This window comes from Miniopterus schreibersii, assembly GCF_964146895.1.
Source record: "Miniopterus schreibersii genome assembly, chromosome: 10".
In the NCBI taxonomy this organism is placed as follows: Eukaryota; Metazoa; Chordata; class Mammalia; order Chiroptera; family Miniopteridae; genus Miniopterus; species Miniopterus schreibersii.
The window spans coordinates 3,062,209-3,089,102 of NC_138110.1; the positions used below are offsets into that span (position 1 = coordinate 3,062,209).

The 26,894-nt window shown below is 52.1% G+C and overlaps 1 protein-coding gene across 2 annotated transcripts; it reads right to left on the minus strand.

Moving 5' to 3' along the window:
• Positions 1-894: 894 nt before the first annotated feature.
• Positions 895-21,709, minus strand: EDN3 (endothelin 3). 2 transcript variants are annotated; one of them, XM_081149063.1, is made up of 5 exons: positions 21,018-21,709; positions 20,120-20,408; positions 4,494-4,667; positions 4,206-4,286; positions 895-2,473 (listed from the first exon to the last, which is right to left on the minus strand). In XM_081149063.1, exons 1-5 carry the CDS (start codon positions 21,067-21,069, stop codon positions 2,437-2,439), a joined length of 633 nt encoding a protein of 210 aa, XP_081005189.1. In that variant the 5' UTR covers positions 21,070-21,709; the 3' UTR covers positions 895-2,436. The 2 variants fall into 2 exon arrangements, with proteins under 2 accessions (XP_081005189.1, XP_081005190.1); XM_081149064.1 differs by lacking the exon at positions 4,206-4,286 and having other exon boundaries at positions 903-2,473; positions 21,018-21,503.
• Between the last annotated feature and the right edge of the window lie 5,185 nt (positions 21,710-26,894).

Sequence of the window (26,894 nt, forward strand, 5' to 3'; positions counted from 1 at the left end):
ACTGGAGTCCTAAGACTCCTCAGCTCTTCTCCCCCTCACCTCCGGGTCTGCGGGGTCTGAGGGCTGCCGATTCCAGGCCCTGATTGTGCCTCCAGTGAACACAGGCAGTGCCCCTGTGCAGCTTCGCATCCCGCAGAATAAATTAGTACCCAGCCCTATCAGTTTATCAAAGTCAGAATCTCCTCAAATGAGTTGAATTAAAATAAGAGGCTCTTGGGTTTTCTCAGGTTCAACGTGACGAAACCCACTCAGAATACTGGATTCCTCTTTGCTCTTTAGCTGGGTCTCTGTCCAGTTCCCTGCCTCTGATGGTCTCCAGTTCTTGACTCAAAAGAAAGGAGAAAGAGAGAAAGGGGGGGGGGGGCGGAAATGAAGAAAAGCCCCGTCCTTCCTGACACTCTCAACTCCCAGAGACATCTTATAAGTCTCAAAGGCTTAAGAACATTGTACTTGGTAGATTAAGATCAAACAAAATGTGGTCACTTCTGGCTACTAATTCTCAAGAACCGTGAGCGGCAAAGTGAAACAAAACGCCCATCCGAAAGCTGACGAGGCCCACCTCTGGCTGCGCCTCCTCCTGGAACCGTCTCGAGCCCCGGGCCTGCGGGGCCAGAACAGAAAGCTCCACATTCTACGTGGGGGAACCGAGGGTCCCAGGGGAAGCGGCCAGCTCTCTCCCCACACCGGTCTCCTCCCAACCGCTCGAATGCCTCATCTTCCTCGGATGGTCCCCAAGTCCTACTCCTTCCTTAGTGCTCAAGCAGCCCCAGCTCGTCTGGCTCGTCTTGACTTTGGGGGGTCTACTTCTCGAACTCGAACAGCCTTTGCCCGCCCCAGAGGACCGTGCGGCAGTGATGTGCCAGGCCTGTAACACCAGCGAGAAAAACCCACAAACCCGAGCAAACGCTGAGATTTCCTTTATTTTGCATTCGGCAGTACTTCATGAGCGTTAGCACAATGCATGGAACTCTCGCCGAGACAGTCTTGCCACCGAGCCGGTGAGTATGCGTGTTAAAAATGTAATTCAAACTCTAAGGAATATGAGCTTGGATTCAGAACGCAACGTAAAATCTCTCTACGTAGGGCAGCTTTACTTTTTAACAGAGTCGCAAAAAGCAGTTGAGGGAGAGAAGAGCTTCACAATAAATAATTGCTTCTCTAAACTAGACACGAGCCTGCCAGCAAACCAGTCCCTTTCGTTTCCTCGGGTAGACATTCACTTTTATACCTGCCATAACTTATGAGATCCTCATAGAGTATTTAACATTTGGTCAAGGCTAATACTCTGTCATTCACCACCTTAAATATCCCCAAGTCTCGACCTCAGCGCGCACCCCAATGCCAGTTCTCACGTCTGCTGTGGGGGGAGGCAGGTGGCCTGCCCCCCGTGATGAGCTCACACCCACATCCCACGCTCAGACGCAGTCATCTCAGCGTGGCTGCAAGAGCGCAGCTGAACAAGACGGTGGACCTTCAGGCAGGCACCACAATTCCCAGTTGTTTCCAATTATACAGATAAATAGGAATTTACATAATTTACAGAGAGTTTGTGTTCCTGGCTTATTCTGAAGCCATTCCCCAAAGATCCACATTTATTCTTGACAGCAAATATGGGATTCACTCTAATGGCCTTGACCTGGGGCTGCCATCCCAGTGGCTTCCTGCAAACAAGCCCATGGCGCACGATGCCGCCCTGCCCGGCGTTCAGGCCCCGAAGCTGCTCACTCTCCCCTTGTCACAGACATCAAGGTTCTTCTTTCTCTTCCCCCCCCTTTCTTCTTTGTGTTTGTGTTTGGGGTGGGTTTTTTTTGAGATATTCTTTTGGTGGGTACCATACACAGCTGAACATTTCTGTCTAGATCCCATAAGCCTCGAACGCCTCAAGACCCGTACAGCTAGGTCCACGTCTGCGGCCACCCCAGCTGGCACCTGCACTGCTCGCCGCCCCCCTGCGTTAGGATCTGAGTGTGCTGTGGCAACTATGAGATGGACACCTGTTTACACCTGCAAAGAGTCACCTTGGCGTCCACCGACTCGCCAAGAAGAGTTAAGTCGAAAGCCAGCAAGTAGCTTTCCCCGCCGTGCCTCTCCCAAACCCGTCTCCTGCAGGAAAGCCATGCCCAGGGTGTCAGGCCCCAGGGCGCATCTGGGATCATGGTCCCCATTAGGGAAACTGGGGCCGTTTGGATGGGGCAATCTTGGGGTAGGGGCGTGTTGTTAGGTGAGGACCCCTTTGGGTAGGTTTTCTCCCCCAGGCAGAACTCATTCTTCGTCCTAAAAGAGGTGGAAATGTGAACCACGTGGGGGCAGGAGCCGAGGCCTTCCTGAGACAGGACGGCAGGCCTCTTCTCCGGAGGGCTCCTGGCACAGCAGGCGGAGCGGGCAGGCTGAGGCAGGGGTCACTCCACTCCCGGGCAAGCCCTTGAGGGTGGAGGTCTAAAGGCGACTCGCTCGGTCTGTCCTTGATTTCAACCTATCTTGGAGAAAGGGGCAAAAGAAAAAGGAGTGTTACTGAAGATCTCTACTGAGAGGCAACTTCTCCCCATCCCATGTCTAACACGCTCCCCATTTTGAACCCAATCTCCTCTCCTGTGCTTCTCGGCAATTTCCGTGCCTGCCACGCACCTGGGACGGTGTGACGACAACCCAGCAGACGCGGCCCGGGAGCTCTCCCACAGACCAGTCCCATCTCTATCATATGCTCAGGGCAGCGGCAGCTCCCGCTCTGACAATATGAGTCTGGAGATTACTCCCTCGAGTCTTGCGAGAAAGTAGGGGCCATGGCTTATAAGGAAAGATTTTTTCTGCCCAAGTAAAGCTTCTTACAGTAACTTTCCAGGCCCCAGTGGGACATGTTTGCCACCATTCTCAGTAACCAAAACAGCAAAGGCAAGGCCATGCTTTTCCTATGCAGGTCCTCTTCTGACCTTGAACACACCCACACATTCCTACCCCAGGACATTTGCACTTATTGTTCCCCTGCCTGAAATCCCCTTCCTTCTCTCATCCCTCTGGCTCACCCCCTCTCTAACTTCAGGTCTTCATGCCAATGACCCTGTCCACTCAACCTCAAATAGCAACCTCCCCCAACACTTCAATTCCTGTCCCGCTTCCCTGCTCTCCCGCATGCATCTCACTCAGTGCCGGATGTATTTGTCTGCTATCTGCTTCCCTCACTATTTAAGCTCCATGAAGCCGACTCTTTGCCTTGTTCCCTGCTGTGTCCCCAACAAGAACAGTGCCCGGCGTGTCGCAGGTGCTCAACAAATCTTTGCTGAACAAATGCATGGGGGAATGTATAAATGATGCAACGGATGGATGGTTTTAATCACACCCTTCCCTCGCCAAGAGGAGTTTGGGTCTGGGGCAAGGAAGGCAGGAGGAGAGGAAAGAAAAAAGAGGCAAAGCAGGACCAGCTGGGGCCTGACTCATGCTCCCCAGGGACCTCTCTCTGCCTCCTCAGCCCCCTCCTCCCTCTCCATTTTTATTATGAATGCTGACAGATCCCTCTCCGGGCGACCAGGCACGATCTGCCACCAATTTGGAAGCCTCCTGTATACCGAGCAGGGTTTAATCTCGCCTCGATCAGTCCCTGTAGGAACCCACGCCACCTCCAGGTAGTTCTTACGAGCATGAATTACCACCCCACTGCAGCCGTGTGGGCGGGTCACTCATAATGAGTCCTGACTGACAGACTGACAACTGCATCCAGGCTGGCTGCAGGAAACCCTGAGGATCTCATACGAGAAAGAAGCAGGTACAAAAAAAATAAAACAAATTTGGGGAGCGGATGAACTTCACCTCTGTCCAGAGACAGTGGCTGCAAAGCAAGAAATGATCTGTTCTGTTTTTCTCTGTAGAGACCACGTGCTGCTGTGGGCCTGGGGAGATGGGCCAGGGGCTCTGAGCAGCAGCGGCCGGCTCCCTGCCAGGCCCAGGGAGCTCCAGGCTGAGCATCACCACGTTGACCCACAAGGGACGCAAGGGGTCACTCCTAAGGCCCAGGGCAGGCTGGCCAGGGGCAGGGCAACGAGCGGCTGTCCACAGCCTCTGCCTGCTCTGTCCTCAGAGATGACTTACCAAAGGCACTGCTGCCTGTTATGGGGCACCCCACGTGCAGCGGGGCTCCCACTGGCCACCTCTCAGGCTAGATGCCACCCCCATACATGCCCTCGAAGGTGTGACGCCTGGGAAAGCAGCGTCACCTCCTCGGACGCAGCGCTCCGTCCGCCCCGCCAGCCAGCACCGCCTCTCCCTGGTCCGGTCCTTCCGCTGCCTCCGAGGTCCTGTGGGGGGAGGCCGGCTCAATGAACCCGCCCGCACGTCCTGTGGCTGGGTTTCCGGTGTCCAGTCACGCCTTCCTCTTCCCCAGCAGGCATGCTGGGTCAGGGCACGGCCACCCCCGGCACCCCGCGCAACCGGGCGCCCCAGCCTTGCCCGCCCCGCGGGACAACAGATGCCTGGAAACGATCCAACTTGACCGGGCGTCCTACCTGCCGACAGCCAGGGTTCGGGTGCAGAAGTGCTCGCAGGCCAGGTCGCGGCTCGTCGCACAAGCGCAGCGCCGTGTCCACTTGGAGGGCTGTGGGCTCCGCGGAAACGGCCCCACGGACCTCCTGCCACGGGAGCTTTCTCTGTAGTTGGACAGTCCATAGGGCACAGTGCGCCTGCGAAGCACAGAGCAGCGTTAGGGTCACTGCTGAACGAACTCACAGGAACGCGTCGTGAGGTGCAGCGATGTCCCAGGACCTGGTGTCCACACCCTCCCCTGTGCTTTGGGTCTGAGGAAGCTTCTGGAGTGAACAGTTCACCCCTCTTTCCCCTCAACCCCCAAAAGTGTGCTGGGGACAAGGGGATGGAAAGGTGGGGAGGACTTGGGGGAGCTAGAGGAGGCCATCTCTGCAGCCTCCCAGCAGCCAGGCTCTCTGTGGGGAGCCAGCAGATGCCTGGTGTGGGCACATGGGCCCTTGTCTTTCCAAGACCGAACCACAGTCCTCGCTGGGCAGTTCTGGTTTTCTTCCTATACCCAAACCCCTGACACAGACGTTCCCATTGACCCGCATGCCGGTCCCAGTCCCACCCTTGAGCCAACGCCTGGCCTGGTCATCGGTACCAAAGTGACGCCTTCCTAACCCGCAGCCCGAGGCTGGCCTGGAACCCACCCGCCCATCCTGGGATTTCTTCAGTTTCCACGGGGCCTTGCAGTCGGCACTGGCTGGACCACAACAACGCAAACACGGCCACAGAGACGTCCCTGGCCTTGAACGTCCCTGCCTCGGAGAGACTTCAGAGGACGCTCCTTGCCTGTGAGGGTGGACGATGACAGAGCCCGCCTTGGGAAACGGCCTATGAAGAGAAGTCTGAAACTGTTTACCAACTTTGTTTATGGTTAGCGCTGGGAGGAGGGCGATGGTGTCACTCGGAACAATAAACGTTTAAGTCACTTTCTCCGCTCGAGCGCATCCAGGCTGTCCCTCGCAGGGCAGGGACAGGGCTGCCGGCAGCACCGTGGGAAAAAGTTCAAAGCTTGTGCTTAGTTCATTAGCACCATTGAGCACAATTTGGGGGATAAATTACCAATAAGTAGAGGAAACTTATGTGGCCCAAAGTCATTTCTCCAATAAGTCTCGGTTTTACTGCCAGTCCCCAGAATTAACCTCCTTGGTTTCTGCGAACCCCACAGAGTCTCACCAATCATCCACCTCAAAGGGGGATCTGACATCCTCTCCACATTGTCGAAATTAAATCAAATTGAATTTACTTTAATTTGAAACACACACCATGGAGCCTTGTTGGGGTGGTGAGGGCAAAGTGGGGGTGCCCCATTGTAACCTCACACCCAGACCTCACTTCTTCCCTGCTGGGCTGGGACTGAGGAATGCTACCGTGTATCATATGTCACCACGCCGGTGGCACTCCCTTCTGAACCGAGGCTGGCCCAGAGCGGAGCAGTCTATGCTCACCAGTCCGTCCTGTTCTGAGAATCACCTTTGCAAAAAAAAAAAATCTTTCCTCAGGAATGGGAAATGGGGGTGGGGGGAGCCAAACAATACAGACATTGTTGTGAGGCAGGATTTGGTTAAAGGTATATTTTTTCCAGCCATGGGGCCACATTAAATCTCTAAGTGCTGACATTAAGAAAAGGCCCCATTTCTCAGTGAAAATCACACACAAGGAAATACAAGGCTCCCATTTTCCCATCGACAGCAAGACCTGCATCTGGAATTGCCATCAGCTGATTCTGCATTTCTGTAGGTAGAGCTACTCAGCCTCAGCGAAAACTCCGAGTGTTTTAAGGAAGGAAGCGACGCACCGCGTTCTTAGTTAATAGAGAGACGCTAAGCGCTTCGCCAGCAGCCAAGGGCAAAGAGCTAGTATGCAAACAATCCTTTGCTGTTTTCAGAAATGATTACAGAGGGGTATGCGCCTTAGTTTCTCACAGGGAGAGGTGGGGAACCTGCTCCCAGCCCAGGTGTTTGATGTGTGCGCTCTGCCGGCTGACCCGGGCCCATCCCTAACAAGAGTCCCAGTTCCCATGGAGCCCGCCTCCCACAGGTAGAAAATTGACTGGTTGTAAATCAATCTGATAAGCTCTTAAATAAGACAGTCTACCCTTGTACCTGAACAAATGTGGCTTCAAAACACCTTGGAAGGTCAGTCTTGAGTTTAGAATTCTGAGGGTCCTTGGAGTTTGTGTTGAAAGATGGCAGACCAAGGAAATTCAGCACCTCCTCTTTCATGCTGCGCCACCTCACACCAGGGGGGAGGGCTCATCCCTTCCCATACAGACGCACCCCCAAGCTCCAACTACCCCTCATGCTGCTGGCAACCACACCTCGGCCATCCTGTAGGCCTCAGGATATGTCCCTGGAGCCCTGCTCTGTCCCCGGTTGTCAGACCCTGGAAGTGGGCCTGGGGATATTTGGGTAGGAGATTCCAGGATCCTGAATATGGAACATGGTCTAGAAGGGACAATCTGTGGCTTTCTCCCATAGACTCCTAGCAGTGGGATTGCAGACATGGCCAGAGGAGTGGCAGAGGCAGCCCTGGGGCTCAAAGGGCCCCAGGTGGGGATCATTCTTGACCAGCTCTAAGAGTGGGTCACTAGCTCCTCTAAAGTAGGAGGTAGGTCTTCTGTACCTGCCATAAACTTAGCACCAGGTTGGACAAATGGAAACCCCTGATTGAGCTGCTGGTAGTTATTTGTGAGATAATCTAGTCCAACAACCCTGAATTCTTTCCAACCTAAAGAGTTCAATAACCACAAAATTTCATTACAAAGAACTCCAACAGTAGCCAAGCATTCACTATACATATAGTGAGATAACACCTAGTATTATTCGAGTTACTGAGATACAGAAAGGCATGTGTGTGTCTGTGCCTTCAGGAATTCACATGCTACTGGGGTATGAAAGCAGGTAAAGGGAACAATATAAGCCCATACATACAGGTATGTGCAAGGTACACAGGGTGCAGAGAAGGGCTATCTGGTAATTCCATCATTAGGTTGTAAAGCACTTACATGATGGTCACTCCACCCTCTCAACAGTTTCCTGATCTACAAAAGGGCTGTTGGACAGATTGGCTGAGACATGGCACTGCATGGAAAATACTTACCAAGAGTTAACAGTAAGGTAATGCTGGCTACTCTTATTGCTTACTTAGTCTGAGATTTCAAGTCAGTTTTATCAGGCAGAAATATCCCCTCTACCAGTTCTGCATTTGAGATGTGTGACTAAGCAATAAAGAGGGGTAAGGGTAATAAAGAACTGGAGAGTCATTTGGCATAGCAATGCCACTCTTTGCCATCCTTCCTTTTGGCTGGTCCATCATTCCACATACAAGCCTAATAAGCACTTGTATTTCAGTTGTCTGAGTGCTCTTTGGCATGTACTGCTTTTTGAATGGTGAATTGGAAACACATAATGGTGGAACCATGAAAATGCAGTTAAATTGGCTGAGAACCTTTGACTAGTATACTCTCTGCCCAACTGTTTTAGCCTATAGGGTTTGGAGAATACAGTTCTTAATCAAGGTAGGCAGCTCTTCAATCTGTTAGTGTTTCAGTTATAACTCAGAGCTCCATGCCAAAGACAAGCAGATGAGATCAACCCAGATGCTCTTAGACAAAACAAGACACCCTCCAGCACACCTACAGATGCAACATCTAGTGTGGCGTCTTTGTGTGATAAATTGCCCCACATCGTACACGGTCAGAACATTCATTATTTGCTCAGTGATGGAGATGTCGGAGTCTTATTTATCACTGTGTTCCTTGCTTGCCACTTTTCCCCAAATGTCACATATAAACGTTATTAAATATTAACCTTCCAAATCGCCCGTATTCATTCTTCATTGGCAGCATCATATTGAAAGCATTTTCTTTCTCTCTACAAGAAGTTTTTAAATAAGGAAAGCTGACTTCTTTTCTTTTTAAGATTCTGTTTTTAAATTCAGTGCTGCCTTTTCATAAGTGAATTAATGATCTCCATCTTTCTAATCAGGAAACTCGCTTCTACACCTGAATATTAAAAGAAAGATACAGATATTCACAAAGGCAGCAAAAGGAGCTTCACTGGCCAAATTCTAAAGTCTCAGGAAAGTTTATCAAACTATCATTCCCTCAAAAACCCAATTTTCACACACACACACACACACATGCACACCCATTGAATAGCACTTCACAAATATCTCCTGAGTGTTTTTGCTGAGCAGGCCTGGGCTAGACTCTGGGCTAGCATCTGTGAACAAGACAGACAAGTGGCCTTGTACACACAGTTTTAACTTAGGTCACCAAATTGGCATTTTATGGGCTTTATTCAATCAGCAAAGGGGTTCTTTAAGCTGAAAATTTCACATAAACATCCCAAATTCCAGCTTCTCTTGAATAACTTGAAGTTATGCTAACACCAACCCCGCCCTCCAACACAGCAATCATATGGAGCTCACAAAGGCATTGCGCATTATCGCTCCATTTTGCCCCAGTCCCCACCACTCCAAGTAGCTTTACACCTGTCCTTCTTTGCTCACTTTTGTCACCTGTATGGCCCTTATGGACATCTAAGTTTACAGTCCCTGATCTAATGGGATGTCCCGTAAAGCAAAGCCAGGCAGATCACATGACATGGTGACAAACTTAGCACTTGATACTATTTGTATAGAGTTGCTTTCCATTTTAAAAAGTCTAAGTTCTGACTGAGTGTCTCACCAACAAATAAGACATTTCCACATCACAATCAAATGTCAAGTTGACCATCTACCTCCTTCAGTCACTTTTCCTCCTAAAATGGGGAAGCAAAGGCAGTATTTCCTTTGGGCCCAGGGGATACATTGCCCAGAAGGCGCGGCTCTACAGACTGGTCCTGTGGCTCACTTCTCGGCGGCAGACAGGCAAGCAGGAGGCAGCCCCAGCTGCCAGGCACCATGGTCATTAGATACTACCTCCCACCAATCCCCAGAGTAACAACTTCCAGACTCCAACGCACATTCTAACTACGGCTCGATTTCAGATTTTATTGAATTCCTTCCTTAGCCAGCACCACTCACCTGCTCTTTGAGCTTAGCAATATCGTCTTGGGCAAAGAAGTATGGGTCCCCTTCGTTTACTATTGCTGTAACTTTAACCAGAAAGAACAGCTAGCTAAGAATTTTGTTCTAAAGTAAGACAAGATGGAGTCACTATCGGAAGTGGCTGAATATTTAGCAGCCTATAAAAGCATCCCTTCGCTCCGATCACTGTCTAGTGGGCCCAGCTGTATGCAAAGCATGGAGACAAGGACAACACCAGCTCAGAGACAGGAGTACCCCTCTCAAAGGCTTAAAGGCTCAATTCTCTAGAGCCTGAGGCCAACTTTGGTTGCTTTTTGTCCCCTGAAATCCAATCTCCTCTCTGCCATTGGGAATCAGCCCTCCATCCTTGTGTGAGGTCTTGGTGAGACTGTCAATCATTGTGCCTAACCTCCCCCTGCCTAAGAACTGATCAGGTGGCCAAGCTGTGCAATCAGGCCCTCTCTTCCCCAAGACAAGTGTGAGTAGAGCGCAACTCAAAATCAGAAAGTACTCAGAGCTGCTGCTGTTCACCAGGAGCCCCATCCTGCCTGTGTGTTTGATTGTGCCATTGGGCCTCCAGTCCTGTCCTGGTACCTCTCCTTTCTGAGTCTGGGGCTGCTTCTCCACCTGTCTGTGGGTTACCCTGTGTCTTTCCAATAACTCCTTTTATGCTGTGTTAGCTGGACTAGGTTTCTGTTGCTTGTGACCAGTGACCTCTAGCTGACCTGGAACTCACTTTCTTGAGACTGATGCGACCAGCATCTCTTGGGTTTAATAGAAAAACCCAGTCTCCACAGCTGCCAGGAACAAGTAGAGATTTCCTTCACTGCAACAAAACACACACATACACAAATGCATTCAGAATCAGAACAAAACTCAGCAAACTCAGCTGGCAGGAGTCCTTTCTTCCCAGGTGTGCCCACTATGAAATGTTTGGTTTGGATCAGACTGCCTTTTACGCAGGTGGAAGCAAGCATGCTACTCCAAGATGCGAGAGCCCAGCCCCTGACCCCTGGTTGACCACTCGGAAGTCTTATCCTCCAGCGAATGTATTCCTTGTCCACTCATCAGAGGCTGCAAAAGTCTGCTGTGGGCCAGGCCTCGAGCCAGACAGCCATAGGGTGCCCTTCCAGCCACCAGGAAAGAAAACAGGCCAGGAAATGCAGCTCCTCAGTGACCTCGTTATACAAGCAGAAAACACGTACGCACACTTTCTGGTTCTAAAGAGTATTACTCAAACTTTCTGCTCACAAACAACGTAGAGCAAACTGGCAATTTGTAGTTTTACTTCCACTGCAGAAATTCTAGCTTCTTTAGGTCAGAAGACCCCAAGGCAGACTGCTCATCCAGCCCCCCCCAATGTGGAAGGTCCTCCTCCCACAGCCTTGAAATAGCCGAAAATATCTGAAAATATCAAAAGAACGAGCAATGTGCTATGGGTTAGTGGTTAACTTTTTAAAGGATTCCCCCGCAAAAAACAACTTTTGGGTTTATCCTGGACTTAACTGTTTGGGAATTTTACCAGAGTCATATCCATGTAAAAAGAGAGTTGAGCGCTGACCCTCACCAATCAGACCTAAGAACAGGGATCATTTCTTCACCTACACTGCAGGGGTGGCTTCCTTCTTGCATCTGGGGTCGACAACAGCTGGGCTTTGTCCACCCAGGATCACTGACTGTTTCTGCCTCGCTCCCCTCTGCACCCAGGGCAGCCAATGCAGCGTCTGGCTCAGAATGGGTGTTCAATAATACTTCAATATCTCAATAATAAATATCTGCTAAGGAAAGTAAGGGAAGGAAGGAAAGGAAGGGAGAGAGGGAGGGAGGAAGGAGGAAGTCTGAATTAGCCACGACTTTAGGCCACACCCAATCTCCCAAGTATACAGAACTCTTGGCTATTAACTGGCATTCTACTATTGCCCTCAACTCGCCCATCTGGGAGGGTTTACCTGGAGAGGATATGGTCTCTGGATTAGGAGAAGCTGGAGAGCTACTTCTTGATAAGGACCCCTGCAGGCCACATCAGCACCAAGGTGGAGAAACCAGGTTGCACAGACGAGTGAAGCATCAGAGGTGAAACCACAGGCTTCGCCAGAATGGCAGACCCAGGTTTCAGGTCCAAATGAAAGACTAGCTCCCTGAGAGTCCCCGTGTGAGCGTCTTCCCACTGGGCTTGAGAAATGAAAGGGCTGGATCCCTGGGAAGGTCCGTCCAGCTCCAAATTCTCAAAGGCCCTCCCTGTCTCGTAAGCATCCTCCACAACAGCGCCTTCGCTGCAGAAGGCCCGAGCCCTTCCTTCCAGCAGTGAAGCCACACCGAATGCGCGGTAAGGTAAGAGGTCCCCGGGAGCCCGCAACTGTATTTAGAAAGCTTCCAGGTCCTGTTACCATATAACTGAGCCGAAAAATAACCCCAAAGCCACAGACTGTAGCGGCCACCAACTCACCGGGACACAGACACAGTCCTCTGCGGACACGGCGAGAGCACGTGCAGGGACATTTAGAGGAAGCGGGGCGCTCAGAGGAGAGGAGAGTAACAGAAAAATCCTGTGTTTGTTGCGCGGTGTGGATTTTGAAGAGTTACAGCTCATAAAAAAAATTAGAGCCACAAACTGCTCCGAAACATGGGGATGACACGGTCTACAGAATCCGCCAGATTAGCTGGTTCCCCTCCTACTGGTACAACCCAAATGCGTCCTCCGAGTCAGGCTAGAGTTTCTCTCTTCAGCCCCCAGCGACCCTGACGAATTCCAGGTTGAATGTAGGCACGAGAAATCCACATCTGTCTGGCACGACCTCATTATAACTTTATGCAAAGCTGCAGACAGATGGGTCCCAAAATAGTTCCCAGCCTTGGAAAGAGAAGGGGTAAAAGAAGGAACAGGCCTTGTTTTTAAATTTGGGGGTATCTGTGGAGGGATTTTTTTAAAATGCAGAAACCATCACATATCCCTTTAAATAATCCCCAGGGAGCAAGAGAAGATACCCTTGCTAATTTCCAGGAGATTTCACCTGAAGGATTAAAGTCCTAGGGAACACTCCCCATGCAAAGATAACACACACACTCTCGTTTTCCTCCAGGTCGAATTGTCTGTGGCCTGTTGGTAGCTGCGAGCCATTGATCACCTGCCTCCAACTAAGAAGACTTGAGTCCCCCGAGGGATACACGCTTTATCTCCAAACAAGAACCAGGACCAGGAGTAGGGCAGGTGGGCAAGGGAAGTCGGGAAGCACAGGTCCTGCCTTTATTAAAAATGCTGATATTTTATCGATTATGAAATGTTTTCTCTTTGATTTTTTTTAAAAAATACAGTAATTTGTATTTATCTCCGCTGGTGACTTTTTGGCATCTCCTTAAAGTTTGCTGCTGAGGGAGAGCGTCCCTCCCCTCACCCTGCTCTTGACCCTGTAGGAAACCCGTGGAAAGCAGAGCTATGAAATCCAGAAGAGACATGTACACTCTGCCTCCTCACTGACTTGCTTCGGCCTTTAAGCAAAGCTGTTTACACTCCCCAAATCGTGGGCAAAACTGTCCACCATGGGCCATTTGTGCCACCGCGGAGAAAGAACCTCATCGGCCTCTGCACCTTTCTCATGAAATGCATCTGTCTCTGCTTTTTAAATCACTGGGCCAGAGCACAGGGCCCCTGGCTGCCCTGGTCTAGAGTTACTGTGCATTAAGGCCTCTGCCACATTGGCCCTGAGGCCATAAAAGTCAGAGGCCTGTGCCTCCTGGCCTTTGAACACAGCCAAGTTCTCTAAGAGCTCTTGGCTCCTGAGACCCCCGAGGAGGGGGTGATGAGGAAGTCGCCTGGACGCCCCGTCCTGCTCGTCCGTTCCTGGGGGATTTAATAGGTGAGCAGGAGCTAGACACACCTCAAATACTGTCTGGACAAGCAGTTCATCCATATTGTGGCCACTGTCTGGATTTATTTTCTAAAATAAAATTGGTTCCTATTCCAAATAATGAGATAGTGTATGTGCATGTATGTGCACATGTGTGTGCATGCATGTGTGCGTGCGTACATGTGTGCACCATTTTAAGAAACTCGCTATTTCCCTCAGAAACATGACACAGAAGCATAGCCAGTCAGTTCCTCATATGAACAGCTTCATGTGCTCCAAAGCTGACTGTGGTTTCCCGGGGCTACCTGGAGGAAGAAGGGGGGCCCCTCTCCAGGTGCCATCGGACTCGCTGAGGTGCTGTGTACCCAGCGCAGGATGGGCAGCGGGGAGAGAAGAGGCGCAGGGTGCCAGCTCCGCCGCGGGGCCTCCTGAAGGCAAGCGCTCCACCTCTCTGTGTCCTTTTTGTCAAATTCTTACAGGAATAAACCGCACCAGAGATGTCACAGCTTTTATCTGCCTTCAGATTTAAGGCCAAGTTCTGAGCTGCAAAGTCCCTTTCCTGTAGCAGAAATCCAAATTCTCCCTCCAGGGTCACACAGGGTCATGACCTCTGTGTACCAAGTTTTCTGGCTGCAAATGAAACAGCCCCCAGGCTCTAGTCACTCTTTTTCTCAGGGAGCCAGGATCAGCTGCCTTTCAATTAGGCCCAGCTTTGCACCTGGACGGACCCTCACCTACTAGACCCTTCCGGGCAGAAAGGGGGCCTTTGGGCCAAGTGACCCCAACAGAAAGGTCACTGGTGTGAGCAGACCTCCGCAGCCAACTCTGAAATGGAGCCCCAAGGCCCTCACATTTTAAAGACACGTCTGGCCTTGAAATGTGCTAAGAGACAGCTACTTGAACTCAAAATCAGAATCTAAACACGTGCTAGATTTCCAGAGAGGAGACGGAAATAAAGAAATGAAAGGAAAAAACTCCTAAAATAAACCACCATCAGTCAGGCTCTGAGTTCAAGATCATTGTCAGTCTGGCGGGCATCATCTTCTCTTATGCGTCATTATTTATTATTTTTCACGAATAGCTGTCCATAGTACTTCCTGGGACTACTTCCTGGTCACCCACACTTCAGGTACTGGGCAGTGCTGGGTGACATTGGGAACGAGGGTCCCAGGGCCCCATGAGGTCCTCAGTCTGCATATCACAAGGCATTATGTTTACTCTGCTGGACAGTCAGCTCTGAGCAGAAGAACGCAGGCAGACCCTTACCAAGGTCTCGTCGCGAGCCTTTCACGGGGGCTCTAAGCAGATCATTCAAATTATCCCGCAAGGCCAAACCCCAGTCACCGTCAGGTCTCCCCATTAGCAGAGGGAACCCAGGCCACTGGCTGCAGAGAACATGGGTCCTCTTCCCCAAACCTTCCCTTATGTCCCCAGGTGAACAGGAAGCAATAGAAAACAAGGAAGGAGGGACACACAGGGTGGGACCAAATCTCAGCAAGCCTGGAGCAACCTTTGGCCACCAGGATCCTTATCAAGCCGCTTATCAGCGGCAGCAGCCTGGCACACCTTTCCCAGGGTCTGTAAACCGTATGCAGATCGGATGCTAACAGGCCTCCCACCAAGCCCTCCGGGGGGCCTGGGCAAGACCGAGGTTGGATGGCCCCAGGAGGCCGCCCTCGGCAAAGCCTGGGAGAGAACTCTACTCACTGGTGTCCTCCGACCACAGGACAGGATTCGGCAGGCAGGGCCCGGGCCCCGGCAAGGAGGCTGCAGAGTTTCTTTATGGTCATGCCTCTCAGGTGCCGCGCGCTCACTGCATTCCAGACACTGGCCGAGCGTGTCCCAAGTATTTTCTCATGCCATCCTCACCCATCTTTACTCACAGGCATCCCAGTCAACATCGATGCTGCCGCCACCTCCATCTGCATTTCCATGGCTGTCGTGATAGCCAGAAACACTGTCCCTGCATCTCCATCAACAACACCCCCAACGTGGCTCACGGGTCAGGTGACTGTTAGTGGGTCCATGAAATCACACGGTGGCTGCACAGCTGGCCCCACATGGGCAAGAAGCTGGGGTTCCAGATCCACCCACTCCACTGGGATGTCCTACAATTTGGAATGTCTCTTCCTAGGAGCATGCTGACATGCTTTTCTTAGATGACACAGGGAGCAAAGGTGAATCTGTTGACTTGTTGCCTTTTTGTGGTTAGAAGACATTAAAATACAAGTTGTGTTAGTGATTATGATTATTATTTTTACTCTACTTCTTTGGGAAGGAAAAGAACCCCAAATGAATGTCATTGCTGCTGGGCTGAGTCTGCATTAGCACGTTTTGGAGCAGCTGAGGTGACCAAGTAGGTCACTATCCTAGAGTTAACTAATGTCTGCACCTTACATGGGGTGCAGAGAGAGGGTGGCACCAACCCCAGGCCACGTGTCAAGTCTAAGCCCCTGGGTCTGGAGTCTTTCCATGAGTAGGGGTTGTAGATCCCAGGTTGTCCAACGCAGTCATGACTTCAAACACTCTGCACTGCTCTTCTCATAAATTCATTCCTACTCTTCGGCCCATGTGTCTCAGAGCGTTGAAACACACTGTCACTGTTACAGCATCACAATGGCCCTCATTATGACCTTGGAGGGATTAACAGATGGCAGGTTCCCTCAATTCTTGGGAACAAAGTGAGGCTACTTGCTGGGTGTCCTGAAGTCCCATCAGCCATTTGATGGGCTGGCTCCTCTCTCCAGCCAGGTGTACAGTGGCAGGTACAGAGGGGCTGGCCCACTGTGGAGTATTGTTAGAACTGATAGCTCTGTGTGAGTAATTTTGTGTGTCCACTTGGCTGGGCCATGGTACCCAGATATTTGGTCAAACAACAGTCTAGGTGTATCTGGGAAGGTATGTTTTAGATGTAACTAATATTTAAATCAGGAGACTTTGAGTAAAGCAGATTACTCTACATAGTGTGGTGGGCCTCATCTAATCAGTTGAAGGCCTTAACAGAAAAAACTAAGATGCCCTGAAGAGAAAGGAATTCTGCCTTTAGAATGCCTCTGGACTCAGCCTGCAACATCAACTCCTCTCTGTGTATTTCTATAGACATGTATATCCACACACACACAAACACACAGGTCCTGTGGGCTCGGTCTCTCTGGAGGCCCTGACTAATACAATTCCCTGCTACGTCGTAGGAAAGTTCTGTTTTATAAGGATACTCATGGAACAGCTTATTCACTACCTCTCCCTTGTCATCTTCTCTTGGCCAGTTCTCCACGACCATGTGATGGGATGTGGTTTTCTCTGATTTGGGGTTTTGTTTTTGCTTTTGTTGGCAATGGCAGGTTGTTTGGGGGAAGGTTGAGGGGCTTCCTAGCATGGCCAAGGAAGGCCATGAAAATCATACCGTCCCATGGACTAGCGGTGATCTCACTGCCTCCACAGGGACAAGAAGGGCAGATGCCCAGGACACACTGGTTTCCTCTTTGGGGGCCATGGACCTTGGCGGGACACGATGGGAGTTATGGGCGGCATCACTGGGAAAATCCTCACTCCCACACCCGTCTGCAGGGAAGTGAGGGCCTGTGGAGAGCGTCCATGCCCCCTTGGAGCAAGGAGCCTCACTGGTGGGGGAAAGCCTTGCACGTGAGAGCCACAGTGACAGCAAAGCCAAGAACCATCACCAAGTGGCAGGACTTAACCCGAGCTCATGTGCTGCGTGCTGCGTGTCCAGAAGAGCTAAGCATGTGGGAAAACCCAGGAGAACCGGAGAACCTCCCGCTTCACACCTGGAAGATACTTCGGGGAGTAAGTGGTTTCTCGTGCCTGAACCAGACGTTAACGCCACACGAGCAGCAGAGCAGGTCTCAGCAGAAACCCCAGCATCCCTCCTGTGGCTTTCAGGTCCTTAATGGTGGCACAAAGGACCACACTCACAGAGAGCCCGCAACCTTGCAAACGTCCTTCCAAGATAAAGTAGATGGTTGTGTCCATCTCCCAGACTCAATGGGCAGTAGGAAGAAGGACACCCAAAGTCCAAGACTCTTATTTAGGCATGAGGATCAAGACCCTCTGGGTCCTCAGAGCAGCCAGCTGCAGGGCAGGGAGGAAATCCCACCCTGGAGAAGTTTCCAGAGACCTGGGGGGTCGATAAAGGAGAGGGGGCGACAGCTGAGAGAGGCGAGGCTCCGAGGGCGCCTGGAGAACCCAGTTGTGCCCACGCTGCTCCTTCAGCGCAGCTGAGTCCCTTTTCAGACTCTCATTTCTCCAAACACCCCCTTTCTGACCCTACAGCCCATTTTCTCACATTGCAACTTGTCTGAGATGTTTTAAAGATAACAAGTGGCCTGGTCTACATATCAACGGAGAGTTTGGGGAAGGAAGGAAGCAAGGAAAGAAGAAAGGAGGGGGGAGGACGGGGAAAGGGAGGAAGGGAAAGACCGTCCGAAAACCTTCCTCATAAAAATAATTTTGCTTGTCTAGCTTCAGAACCTCAAGTCTGGCTATTGTCATTTTTGTTTCCTGAGCAGCTCACGAGACTCCCAAACACCATATTTAATCCCTTGCCTAGTGTTTAAAATGAGCCAGGGTCAGGGAAGAGAGGAAGGTGTAAATCACACGGCGAGGCGCCGTCTGCAGGTCGACTGTCCTGGGAAAAGTCAAAGGCCCACGGCTCCACCTGGGGCGAGCGGGACGGCTCGGAATCCTGAGGCAGGGTCCCCGGGGGGCGCTGGCTGGGCCCCCGGTGCACTTCAGGCCATGGGTTCCCCCAGCCCGTGCGGGGGCTTGGGAACAGGCAGAGGGCCTCGGCGGCCTCCGAATTCTCTCTTCCTCCCCTGCCGTCCTCCTCTGCCCACGGCCCCTGCCCCTAACCCGGTTGGCTTCCTTCTTTCTCTAGACTGATCCACAGCTTGGGATTCTTGCCAAGGCAAGACGGTCCCGCAGTTCACCTCCCTGGGCACTGGGGCTGTGAGGCTAACTTGGTCAGATCACAATGACAGCAGGATAAGAATCGTGACAAGTGTCGGAGTGCTGGGGGCCATAAGGAAAGGTGACCCTGATCACTATCCAAGGATGGAGGCAATTGATGGCAGCCTTGCCTAGGAACCCCTCCAGACCACGTATCGCTGCATCTTCCCCATAAACGGAAAGCTAACGGGGCAGGCTGCTGTGGACTGACTGTGTGTAGGAGCCTGAGCATGCACAGCCCGGCAGGCCCATTCAGCATCAGGGTCGGCCACATCATTCATGGGGCCCAGGATGAAATGCAAGCACGGACCCTCTGGTTCAGAAAGTATTAAGACTTTCAAGACAGCAGCAACAGAGCATCAAACTGAGGGCGGGGGTTCTGTGCCCGGGACCCTGCGCCTCAAACCGAGGGTGGGGGTTCTGTGCCCCGGACCCTGCGCCTCAAACCGAGGGTGGGGGTTCTGTGCCTGGGACCCTGTGCCTGTGCCCGGGTTGCTGGGTGAAGCTGCCTGTCACCTGCCTGCCATTCTGGCATACTGGGTGACATTCCAGATCTATCTAAATGTCATTAGAGGTCTCACTGTGAAGTCACCTGGTTTGAAAGGCATGCGGCCATTGGTTTACCCTGCTTTGCACTTCTTTCTCCAGGTGTCCAAGGAACAAGGTGGGAAGTGAGGCCGTCAGAGGTGTTACCCAGCGTGCTCAGAGGTTACTTGGCTTGGGGATGGAGGAAACCATGAGGCACATGAATCAAGGTGGCTCCCAATACGGTGACAAAGTTTCCTTTCCAGGCCCAGGGTTCCTGTTCACACCAGCTCCTCTACAAGAATCCTTAGCAGGGCTCTGGGAGTCCCAAGAGATCCCAAGAACACCCAGGGTACGAAATGTGGAGAATCTGGTCCAAGCCCCAGATTTTAGAGATGGGAAGGACAAAGCCTAGGAGGCTGGTCACCAGAGCAGAGTCAAGCCCTCTTTGCTGTTTGCAGGACGGTGTCTCTGCAGAAGGGGTTCCTGAATCGAGGGGGTGAGCTGGGAAGCCAGCAGCCTCTCCTACAGCAGAGCACTATCCATGGCCTGAGAGAGGGTTGGCATCACAGCCAGGCAGACCCAGGACAACTCAGGCAGTACTGTCTCAGTCCTGAGAGAGTCCTTAGGGACTGGAGAGGAGCCCTTAGGGAGGCTGTGGGTGACAGCGGGTGACAGGAGCTAGCCTGTAGGAGGACCCGTGACCCCTGGGAGGAAAGGAGCCTGGCACCTGTGGAATTTCACCCTGATCAGCAGGTTCCACCAGGCCCTGCCAAGCCCACCCCCATGTTCCCTGTTCCCTGGTGACAGGCTTCTCTCAAGGAATTTGAAACTCCTTGGAGCCTGGCAGGGTCAGGAGGGGGGATGGCCCCCTTAGCCCCTGGGGCAGGAGGGAACTTTGGGGCTTCCTCCATCTCAGAGGGACTTCTCAGGTATCTAATCCCTCTGGCTGGCTCATTTCACTGAGAGGGAGGGCTCCCCCTTCCACCGGATCAGAAACTCTGGGATTGGGTTTCTCCTGGACCAGGCCCTCCAAGGGGATGGGGGTCACACCCTGACCTGCAGATGGAACCTGGGCTGGCAAAAGACCCAGCAAGAGCTGAATCTGGACCAGGGAAGGCTCTGGACTGATGGGGCTGGGGTGGGACCAGGTCCTCTGGGAGTGTGAGGCTATGGCCTAGCATGGGAAACCCCCACCCTCTTAGGCACATCCCCACCTGCCTGGGCTCACTTACTCAGGGGTGTTGATCCAGATGATGTCCAGGTGGCAATAGTAGACGCACTCCTTGTCCTTGTAGGTGAAACACGTGCAGCGTCTGGCTCGGTGACGCACAGGGCTCCCCTCAGCCGCCTGCTCCCCAAACCAACCTGGTCCCTGCTTCTGCCCAGGGCTGTGGGGACTTGGACCCTGTGCTGCGGTGGTGACCACAGTCTCCCCAATGTCCCCCTCAGATCTGGCTGCAGGGTGGGCCTGGGGTACACTGCTCCCACCAGCTTCCCCAGGCTGGGCACAAGGCACCAATCCTGCAGGAGAAAGATTGAGGGGCTCCTGAGTATGCATGCCACCCAGCCACCCCCCCCAAAATCCTGGCAGAAGGAGACCACCAAAATTTCTGCAAAGTTTGCAAGCTAGTTGCATTTTCTAGAAAGTCTCCAAGCTATGCCAAATGTTCTAAAAAGTTTGCAAAGCTATGTGCCCAGTTTCTGAAAAGTTTGCAGAAACTTGGTGGAAAGCTTGCAAGCTATTTTCACTTTCTGCAAAGTCTGCAAGCTATTTGCACCCGTTGGAAATTTGCAAGCATTTTGCACGCTTTCTCAAAACTTTGCAATCATTTTGCACAGTTTCTGAAGGGTTTGCAAACTTATTGAAAAGTTCCCAATTTCATGAAAAACTGACCAAGTCGGCTCAGGCCACAGGTCTCCAGTCTGCGCGTGGGCTACATGCAACCTCCAGAGCTCCTGGGGTAGTCCATATGACCCGCTTCTGGCCCCAGCCTTCCCCCAGGCGCCTCCAGGGATGGCCAGCCCAGGCAAGAGGCTGCTCCCCGTAATGCAGCCTTCCCCACGCCCCCCACACCAGGGTCCTTTTGTGTGCGCTCCCGCCAGAAGAGGCGCCCCGCCCCTCCCTCTTACCTGTGGCAGAGGTCACTGTGAGCCCAAAAAGGAGCCACAGCCCCAGCTCCATGAACCCCGATCAGGCGCGGGAGCACCGGGCCTGGAGGACGCACTCCTGTGGCCCCGGAAGGGCTCTGGGGCCGCGAGCAGCTGGCCTCACCCTCCAGCTGTGGGGCTCCAGGCGGCCGCTCAGTCGCTTGGTCCCGGCTCCCGCCAGGAGTTGGCTGCCGCGGTCACAAACTTCAGAGCACGCTACCCATCCCTGCACAGGGCTGGCCGGCTCTGGGCTCAGGCTTTTCTGGCTCCCGCACCACCCCCTCGCCTCCCCGCCCCCCGGAGGGGCTGGAGCTGCGGCGCGGGGCCTTTGAACCCCGGGAGCACCGGGGGTCTCCTCCTAGGCGAGGGGGGAGCGGGCCCAGAGAGCACCCAGCACAGCGAGGGGCGGGGATCTAGCGCCAGGCGGGGTGCAGTGAGGTGGGGGCCGGGACAGCTGCCGGGAGGCCACGCTAACACACACACACTCACACACAGACACACGGACACACAGACACAGGCACACCCGAGCACTCACACCCTGCCCGCTGCTTTGCTGCCCCAGGTCCTGCAGCTCCCCACCCCTGGAGGAATAGGAAAGATGAAAGGCCGAGCAGAAAGGCTGCAATCTTTCATCTCAGGGGCTAAGGGAATGCGGCATTTCTCACTGTTCACCTAATGACACCCTACCCTTCCTTGCACAAGACCTGCCTGCCTGGGCCCTGGGTGTACTTTACACTCGTGACTCAGGGCACTGGCTTGTCTCCCTGCGTCTCCCAGGAGCTCAGAGCCAGTGGGTGTGGGCATTGGCCTGGGAGCAAAGTCAACCAAGCAGCATTAGTGGTCCTGCGGTGGCTGGGACTTGCTGGAGCCCCCTTCACAGAGGTTGTGGCTTCAGGGAGGGACAGGTTCTTCTCCTTCCCAGTCCACATGCTGGCGGCTTTCCCAGCTCACCTGGGACCTGTTTTCTGCATGGAGCATGCCCAGAAGATGAGGGCTTGTCTAGTTTGTCTTTACCAAGGCCATCTGTGCTGAGAACTGTCCTTGGGGACATAGGAAGTAGTCACAAAAGATTTGTAGGTGAATGAATAAATGAATGGGTGAATGAATGAATGCTTCCTATGAACTGCTGACTTCTGAGGACACCAAGAAGCCCTTATAGTCTCTCCCTTAGCAAAGTTCCCTGACCAGAGGGAAGGACGACAAGGAGGGGCAGTGCTCCCAGTGTCATCGGGCAGTTCCCTCGGGGCCACCACCTACCCCATCAGCTTGGATTGGATTGGAGGTGGCCTTTCCTGGGAACCCAGGACATGGCAGAGAGTCACAGGCCACATGGGGGAAGGAAGAGAAACAGGTCTGAGGCCCTGGAGTTGCTCTTCATGTCTCAGGGCACTTGTAGTCAACTTAACACATGTCCAAAAATCCTTTGACACTCTTCCTATAAGAGGTGGAGTTGAATAGCACCCCATCCTCTTTAGTCTGATTGATCCACTTCTAAAAAACAGTGCAGCAAATGTGACAAGAAGGACTTCCCAGGTGAAGTCATAAAAGGTGCTAAAATTTCCACCTGGCTCTTTCTCTTGGGACACTTGTCCTCTGGACACAGCCACCATGCTGGGCGGAAGCTCAAACAAGCCCTCACTTGGAGAGATCACATTGAGAAACCTACATGGAGAGAAACTGAGGCCTCCCAGCGAAAAGCCAGTGCCAACCACTGATATGTAAATGAATGAGCCTCAGATGATAGGAGGCCCTAGACTTCAAAACTTCCAACTGTGGACCAGCTTCCCCCACTGTGCCCTGTCTGAATTCTGACCCACAAAACCCATGGCATAATGAATGGCCATTTTGCACCACTAAATTTTGGGTGATTTGTTACACAGCCATGGAACTCAAGCATCAGCTTAATCTATCCCCCAGACCCCCTTCCTTTCTGCTCAGTCCTTGAGTCCAAGTCCAGGAGAGAGAAAGGCACTGTCTTTGAGGATCATTTGCCACCCACAAGGATAGTGCTCCGTGTTTTGAAAATTAGAAAAACCCAAGGCTAGGATTATCTTCTGTTCCCGCTGGGTTAGGATTTGGTTCACTTCATTATCATCTATTTCCTTGGAATTAAAATATCCTGTTCTGATCTAGATGACAGTAGGAAGTCCAGGGATCGAGAACATGGTCCGCCAGACAGTTAAAGGAGGTACAATTTTCACTGGTCCTTACAGCAACCTGAGCACCACAGCTGGAGGTGGCACCCACCATGACAGTTACCAATAGCCACTCAGCGACAAAGTTCTTCCCTTCCCTACTCTTCTTCAGTCCTTCTGACTATGCCCAGGAGGACACCTCAGCTGGGTGTGTCTTTAACAACTCTCTAACAATGTCCCTTTCTGTGCTGAGAGAGAGGAGGCCACAGAATCTAGCTAAACTTCTTCCCCCCATTTTCTTCTACTGTGGCAAAATACATATAACATAAAATCTACTATCTTAACCATCTTAAGTGTCCGGTGGTTTTAAATAGTCACGATGCTGTGCAGCCATCACCACCAGCCATCTCTGTACATTTTCATTTTGTGCACCTGACTCTCTGTACCTGAGTGAGGTTATTAGACAATGACTCCCCTCCATCCTGCTTTGCATCTGTCTCCACGATTTTGACTAAGTGCCTCATGTAAGTGGGATCACCTCGCATTTGTCTTTTTGTGCCTGGCTTATTTCACTTGGCCTAATGTCCTCAAGGTTCGCCTGTGCTGTGGAAGGTGCCAGAATGCCCGTGCCTTTTGGGGCGGGATAACAGTCCGTTGTATGACTGGACCACACTCAGCCACCCGTCCGTCCGGGCTCTGGGCTGCTTCCACGTGTGGCTGTTGCGGACGTTGCTACCAGCGCGGGTGCCAAGTATCTCTTCGACACCCTGCTTTCAGTTCTTTGGGTACACACTCAGAAGGGGAATAGCTGCATCATATGGTAATTCTTTTTAATATTTGGAGGGACCGCTCTACTGTTTTTCACAGCAGCTGCGCCATTTTACATTCCCGCCAGCAGTGCGCTGGGGTTTCAATGTCTCCACGTCGTCGCCACACGTGCTGCGGTGACAGCCGCCCTGACAGGTCTGCGGGGACACCTCGCTGTAGCTTTGGCTTGCGCTCCCCGGTCAGCCGGCTGAGCCCCTTCCCCCGGCCGCTGGTGTGTCTTCTTTGGAGAAACACCTATTCAAGCCCTTTGCCTGGTTGAATTGAGTTGGTGTTTGTTGTTGTTTTACTTAAGATTTTGTAACATTGTTTATTTTCATTGAGCTTTTATTTATGACAAGTGATGCTGGTTTTTCATATGTAGTAAATAAAATAAACAATGGATTTATTTAAGTAAAATAAAAGTAACGTGATTGAAATATGAGGCAGCTATTGTAAAGGTGGTGTGGAAACTTGGCGACATAGAAAAGCTGATTTGCCCCCAACCGAAGTCTGCGAAGCTCAGATGCAAAGGAAACTGGGGGGGAGGGGACTGGGGGGGGACTGGGGGGCAGTGCAGGGAGGGAGCGAGGAGCAGAGCACTTTGAGCGCAAGTCCCCACGGCAGAGGGCAGTGGACAGAGAACTTCTGTGCTTCTTTTTCTTTTCTTTCTTTGTTTTTTCCTCACTCGAGGACATTTTTTTCCATTGACTTTTGGAGAGAGTGTAAGGAAGGGAGGAGGGGCAGAGAGAGAGAAACATCAATTCAAGAGAGACGCATCGACTGGCTGCCTCCTGCTCGAGCCCTGACCGGGGCCGAGGACCAAACCTGCAACCCAGGTACAAGCCTTTGACCAGAAATCGAACCCGAGACCCTTGAGTTGAAGGGCCAGAGCTCTAACCACGGAGCCAAACTGGCCAAGGCCCACAGAGCCAAACTGGCCAAGGCCCATCGTTCTTAAAAAGAGCTTTCAGAAAGAATCTGTGAAAATTAATAAAACACATACGATCTATTTGGGCAAGTTCAAGGTATAGAGGAACTTCAACTATCCAAATTAGTGATGATTTCTGATGACTTTCACTGTCATGGGGAAAACGGCTAAGGGACAGGAGGCCGCCTCCCCACACTGCTGGCAGTGCCTTGGGAGCCCGAGGGCTTGGTCCTGGTCCTCTGGTGATTGCAGCTCCCCGGGTGGGTGTGGGAGGAAGGAGGACTTGGGCGGCATCAGTATTGTCAGCACCCAGTTGTCCACTTAATGCTGCACTGACTGATTCGCTAACCCTGAGGCCACCGTCAAAGACACTGGCTATTTTGGCCCACCCAGCACCCACTCTCTGCCTTCTGGTCACAGCACCTTGGTTCTTCTTTGGGGACTCACCCACCCTTTGTCCATGTGGTCAGGTGGGTGGGACTACAAGGTAGGCATGTGACTGAGATCTGACCAATCAACAGATCCCATCCACTTGGCCGCAAAGATTGGGTCAGGGCAGAAGCCGACTGGATGAGATCAGAGTCAATCTCAGGCCTTTTGCTGGAACTTGAGAAAAAAGTCCTCTATTCACTGGAATTGCAGAGAAGGAAAATGTGCCACCGTGCCACCGTGCCACCATGCCACCGTGCCACCATGCCACCGTGCCACCATGAAACAAGATCCTGCCTACACGTGGACTCGACACAGAAGAAAATGGAGTCAAGAGGCTGGGTTGACGTCCTGATTCGAGTCCCTGGATTGCGCTGAGCCTCTCCATGTATGTTAAGCTTGTAACAGCTAATCGTTTCTCTTTGATGTGAGTGTATTTGGGACTCTGTCACTTTCAACTGAAAAATCGGCTCGAGGCTAAGAGTGTACAAGCGGAACATACAATTCACGTGATTCGAGGGCGGGCTGGTGCTGAGGGTTTAATCATTGCTTTCCCTTCTGACAACGCAACAAAATTCAAACTTTCATTATCCTTATTTTATAGATGAAAAACCCCAAACTGAGATTCAAGAGGTTCAGTGACCGGCCTACGGTCAGCAGCTACTAAGTGGCCAAGTCAGGGTTCAAACCCGCTCCGTCCGGCTGTGGGTCCGGGGGAGCCTGCCATCACTAGCCAGCACTGGCCCCGGGCCGGACCCTCGGTCTGCAGCGCCCTCGGTGTTCCCTGTGTCGCGGCCGAGTCCTTCCTCTTCAGTGGTCTGGTTTCCTCAGCCGCGCAACCTCTGCTGCAGGTCGCGTGGAGGGACGACGGCCCCACGCTTCCCCTGCCGCGGACACTAGCGCGGGGCCTTCTCCTCAAAGTGGGCCCACGTTCTTGCTAATCCTGCGCTGTCTCTGCCCTAAGAGAAGCCAGCCGATCAAGACACTTCTGGGCCTCAGCCAAGGGCATGGCGAGGCCGTTCTGTTTATTTTTCATCAAATTTTCCAGGCTGGCAGATGTGTGGCTGTATTTTTGGGACAGTACCTCTCACTCCAACTTTGATTCAAAATCCAGCCCTAAGAACACAGGGATTTATCTGAGTAAGCATCTCCTCGAGTGGCCTCTCCAGGAGCTTTATGACTCCTTTGAAGATTGTTTTCCTTAAAATTTAGGGGATTTAAGTGAGAGTAACATAATACAGTATGTTGTTTTCCATTATCCTGAAGTTCCTTCCTCCGCCCACCCTACCCAGCGGAAACCCAGGACCCCCTCAGAAACCAGATAATTAAGTGCTTTTCCACGTTGCCCAAGTCTCAGCTGTGCGCCTCCGCATCGTCACGCGGTTCATTGTAAAACACACCAGAGGAGGGACCAGGCTCCAAATTCTTTGCTTTAAAAGAGACATAAATTGTATATAAAGTTCCAAATGAAATAATATTATCACAATGCATCCCACACTTCAGTCCTGCCAGTCACCATGCTCAAGGTCTCAAAGAAATTGGCCAATTCCAAAAAGAAAT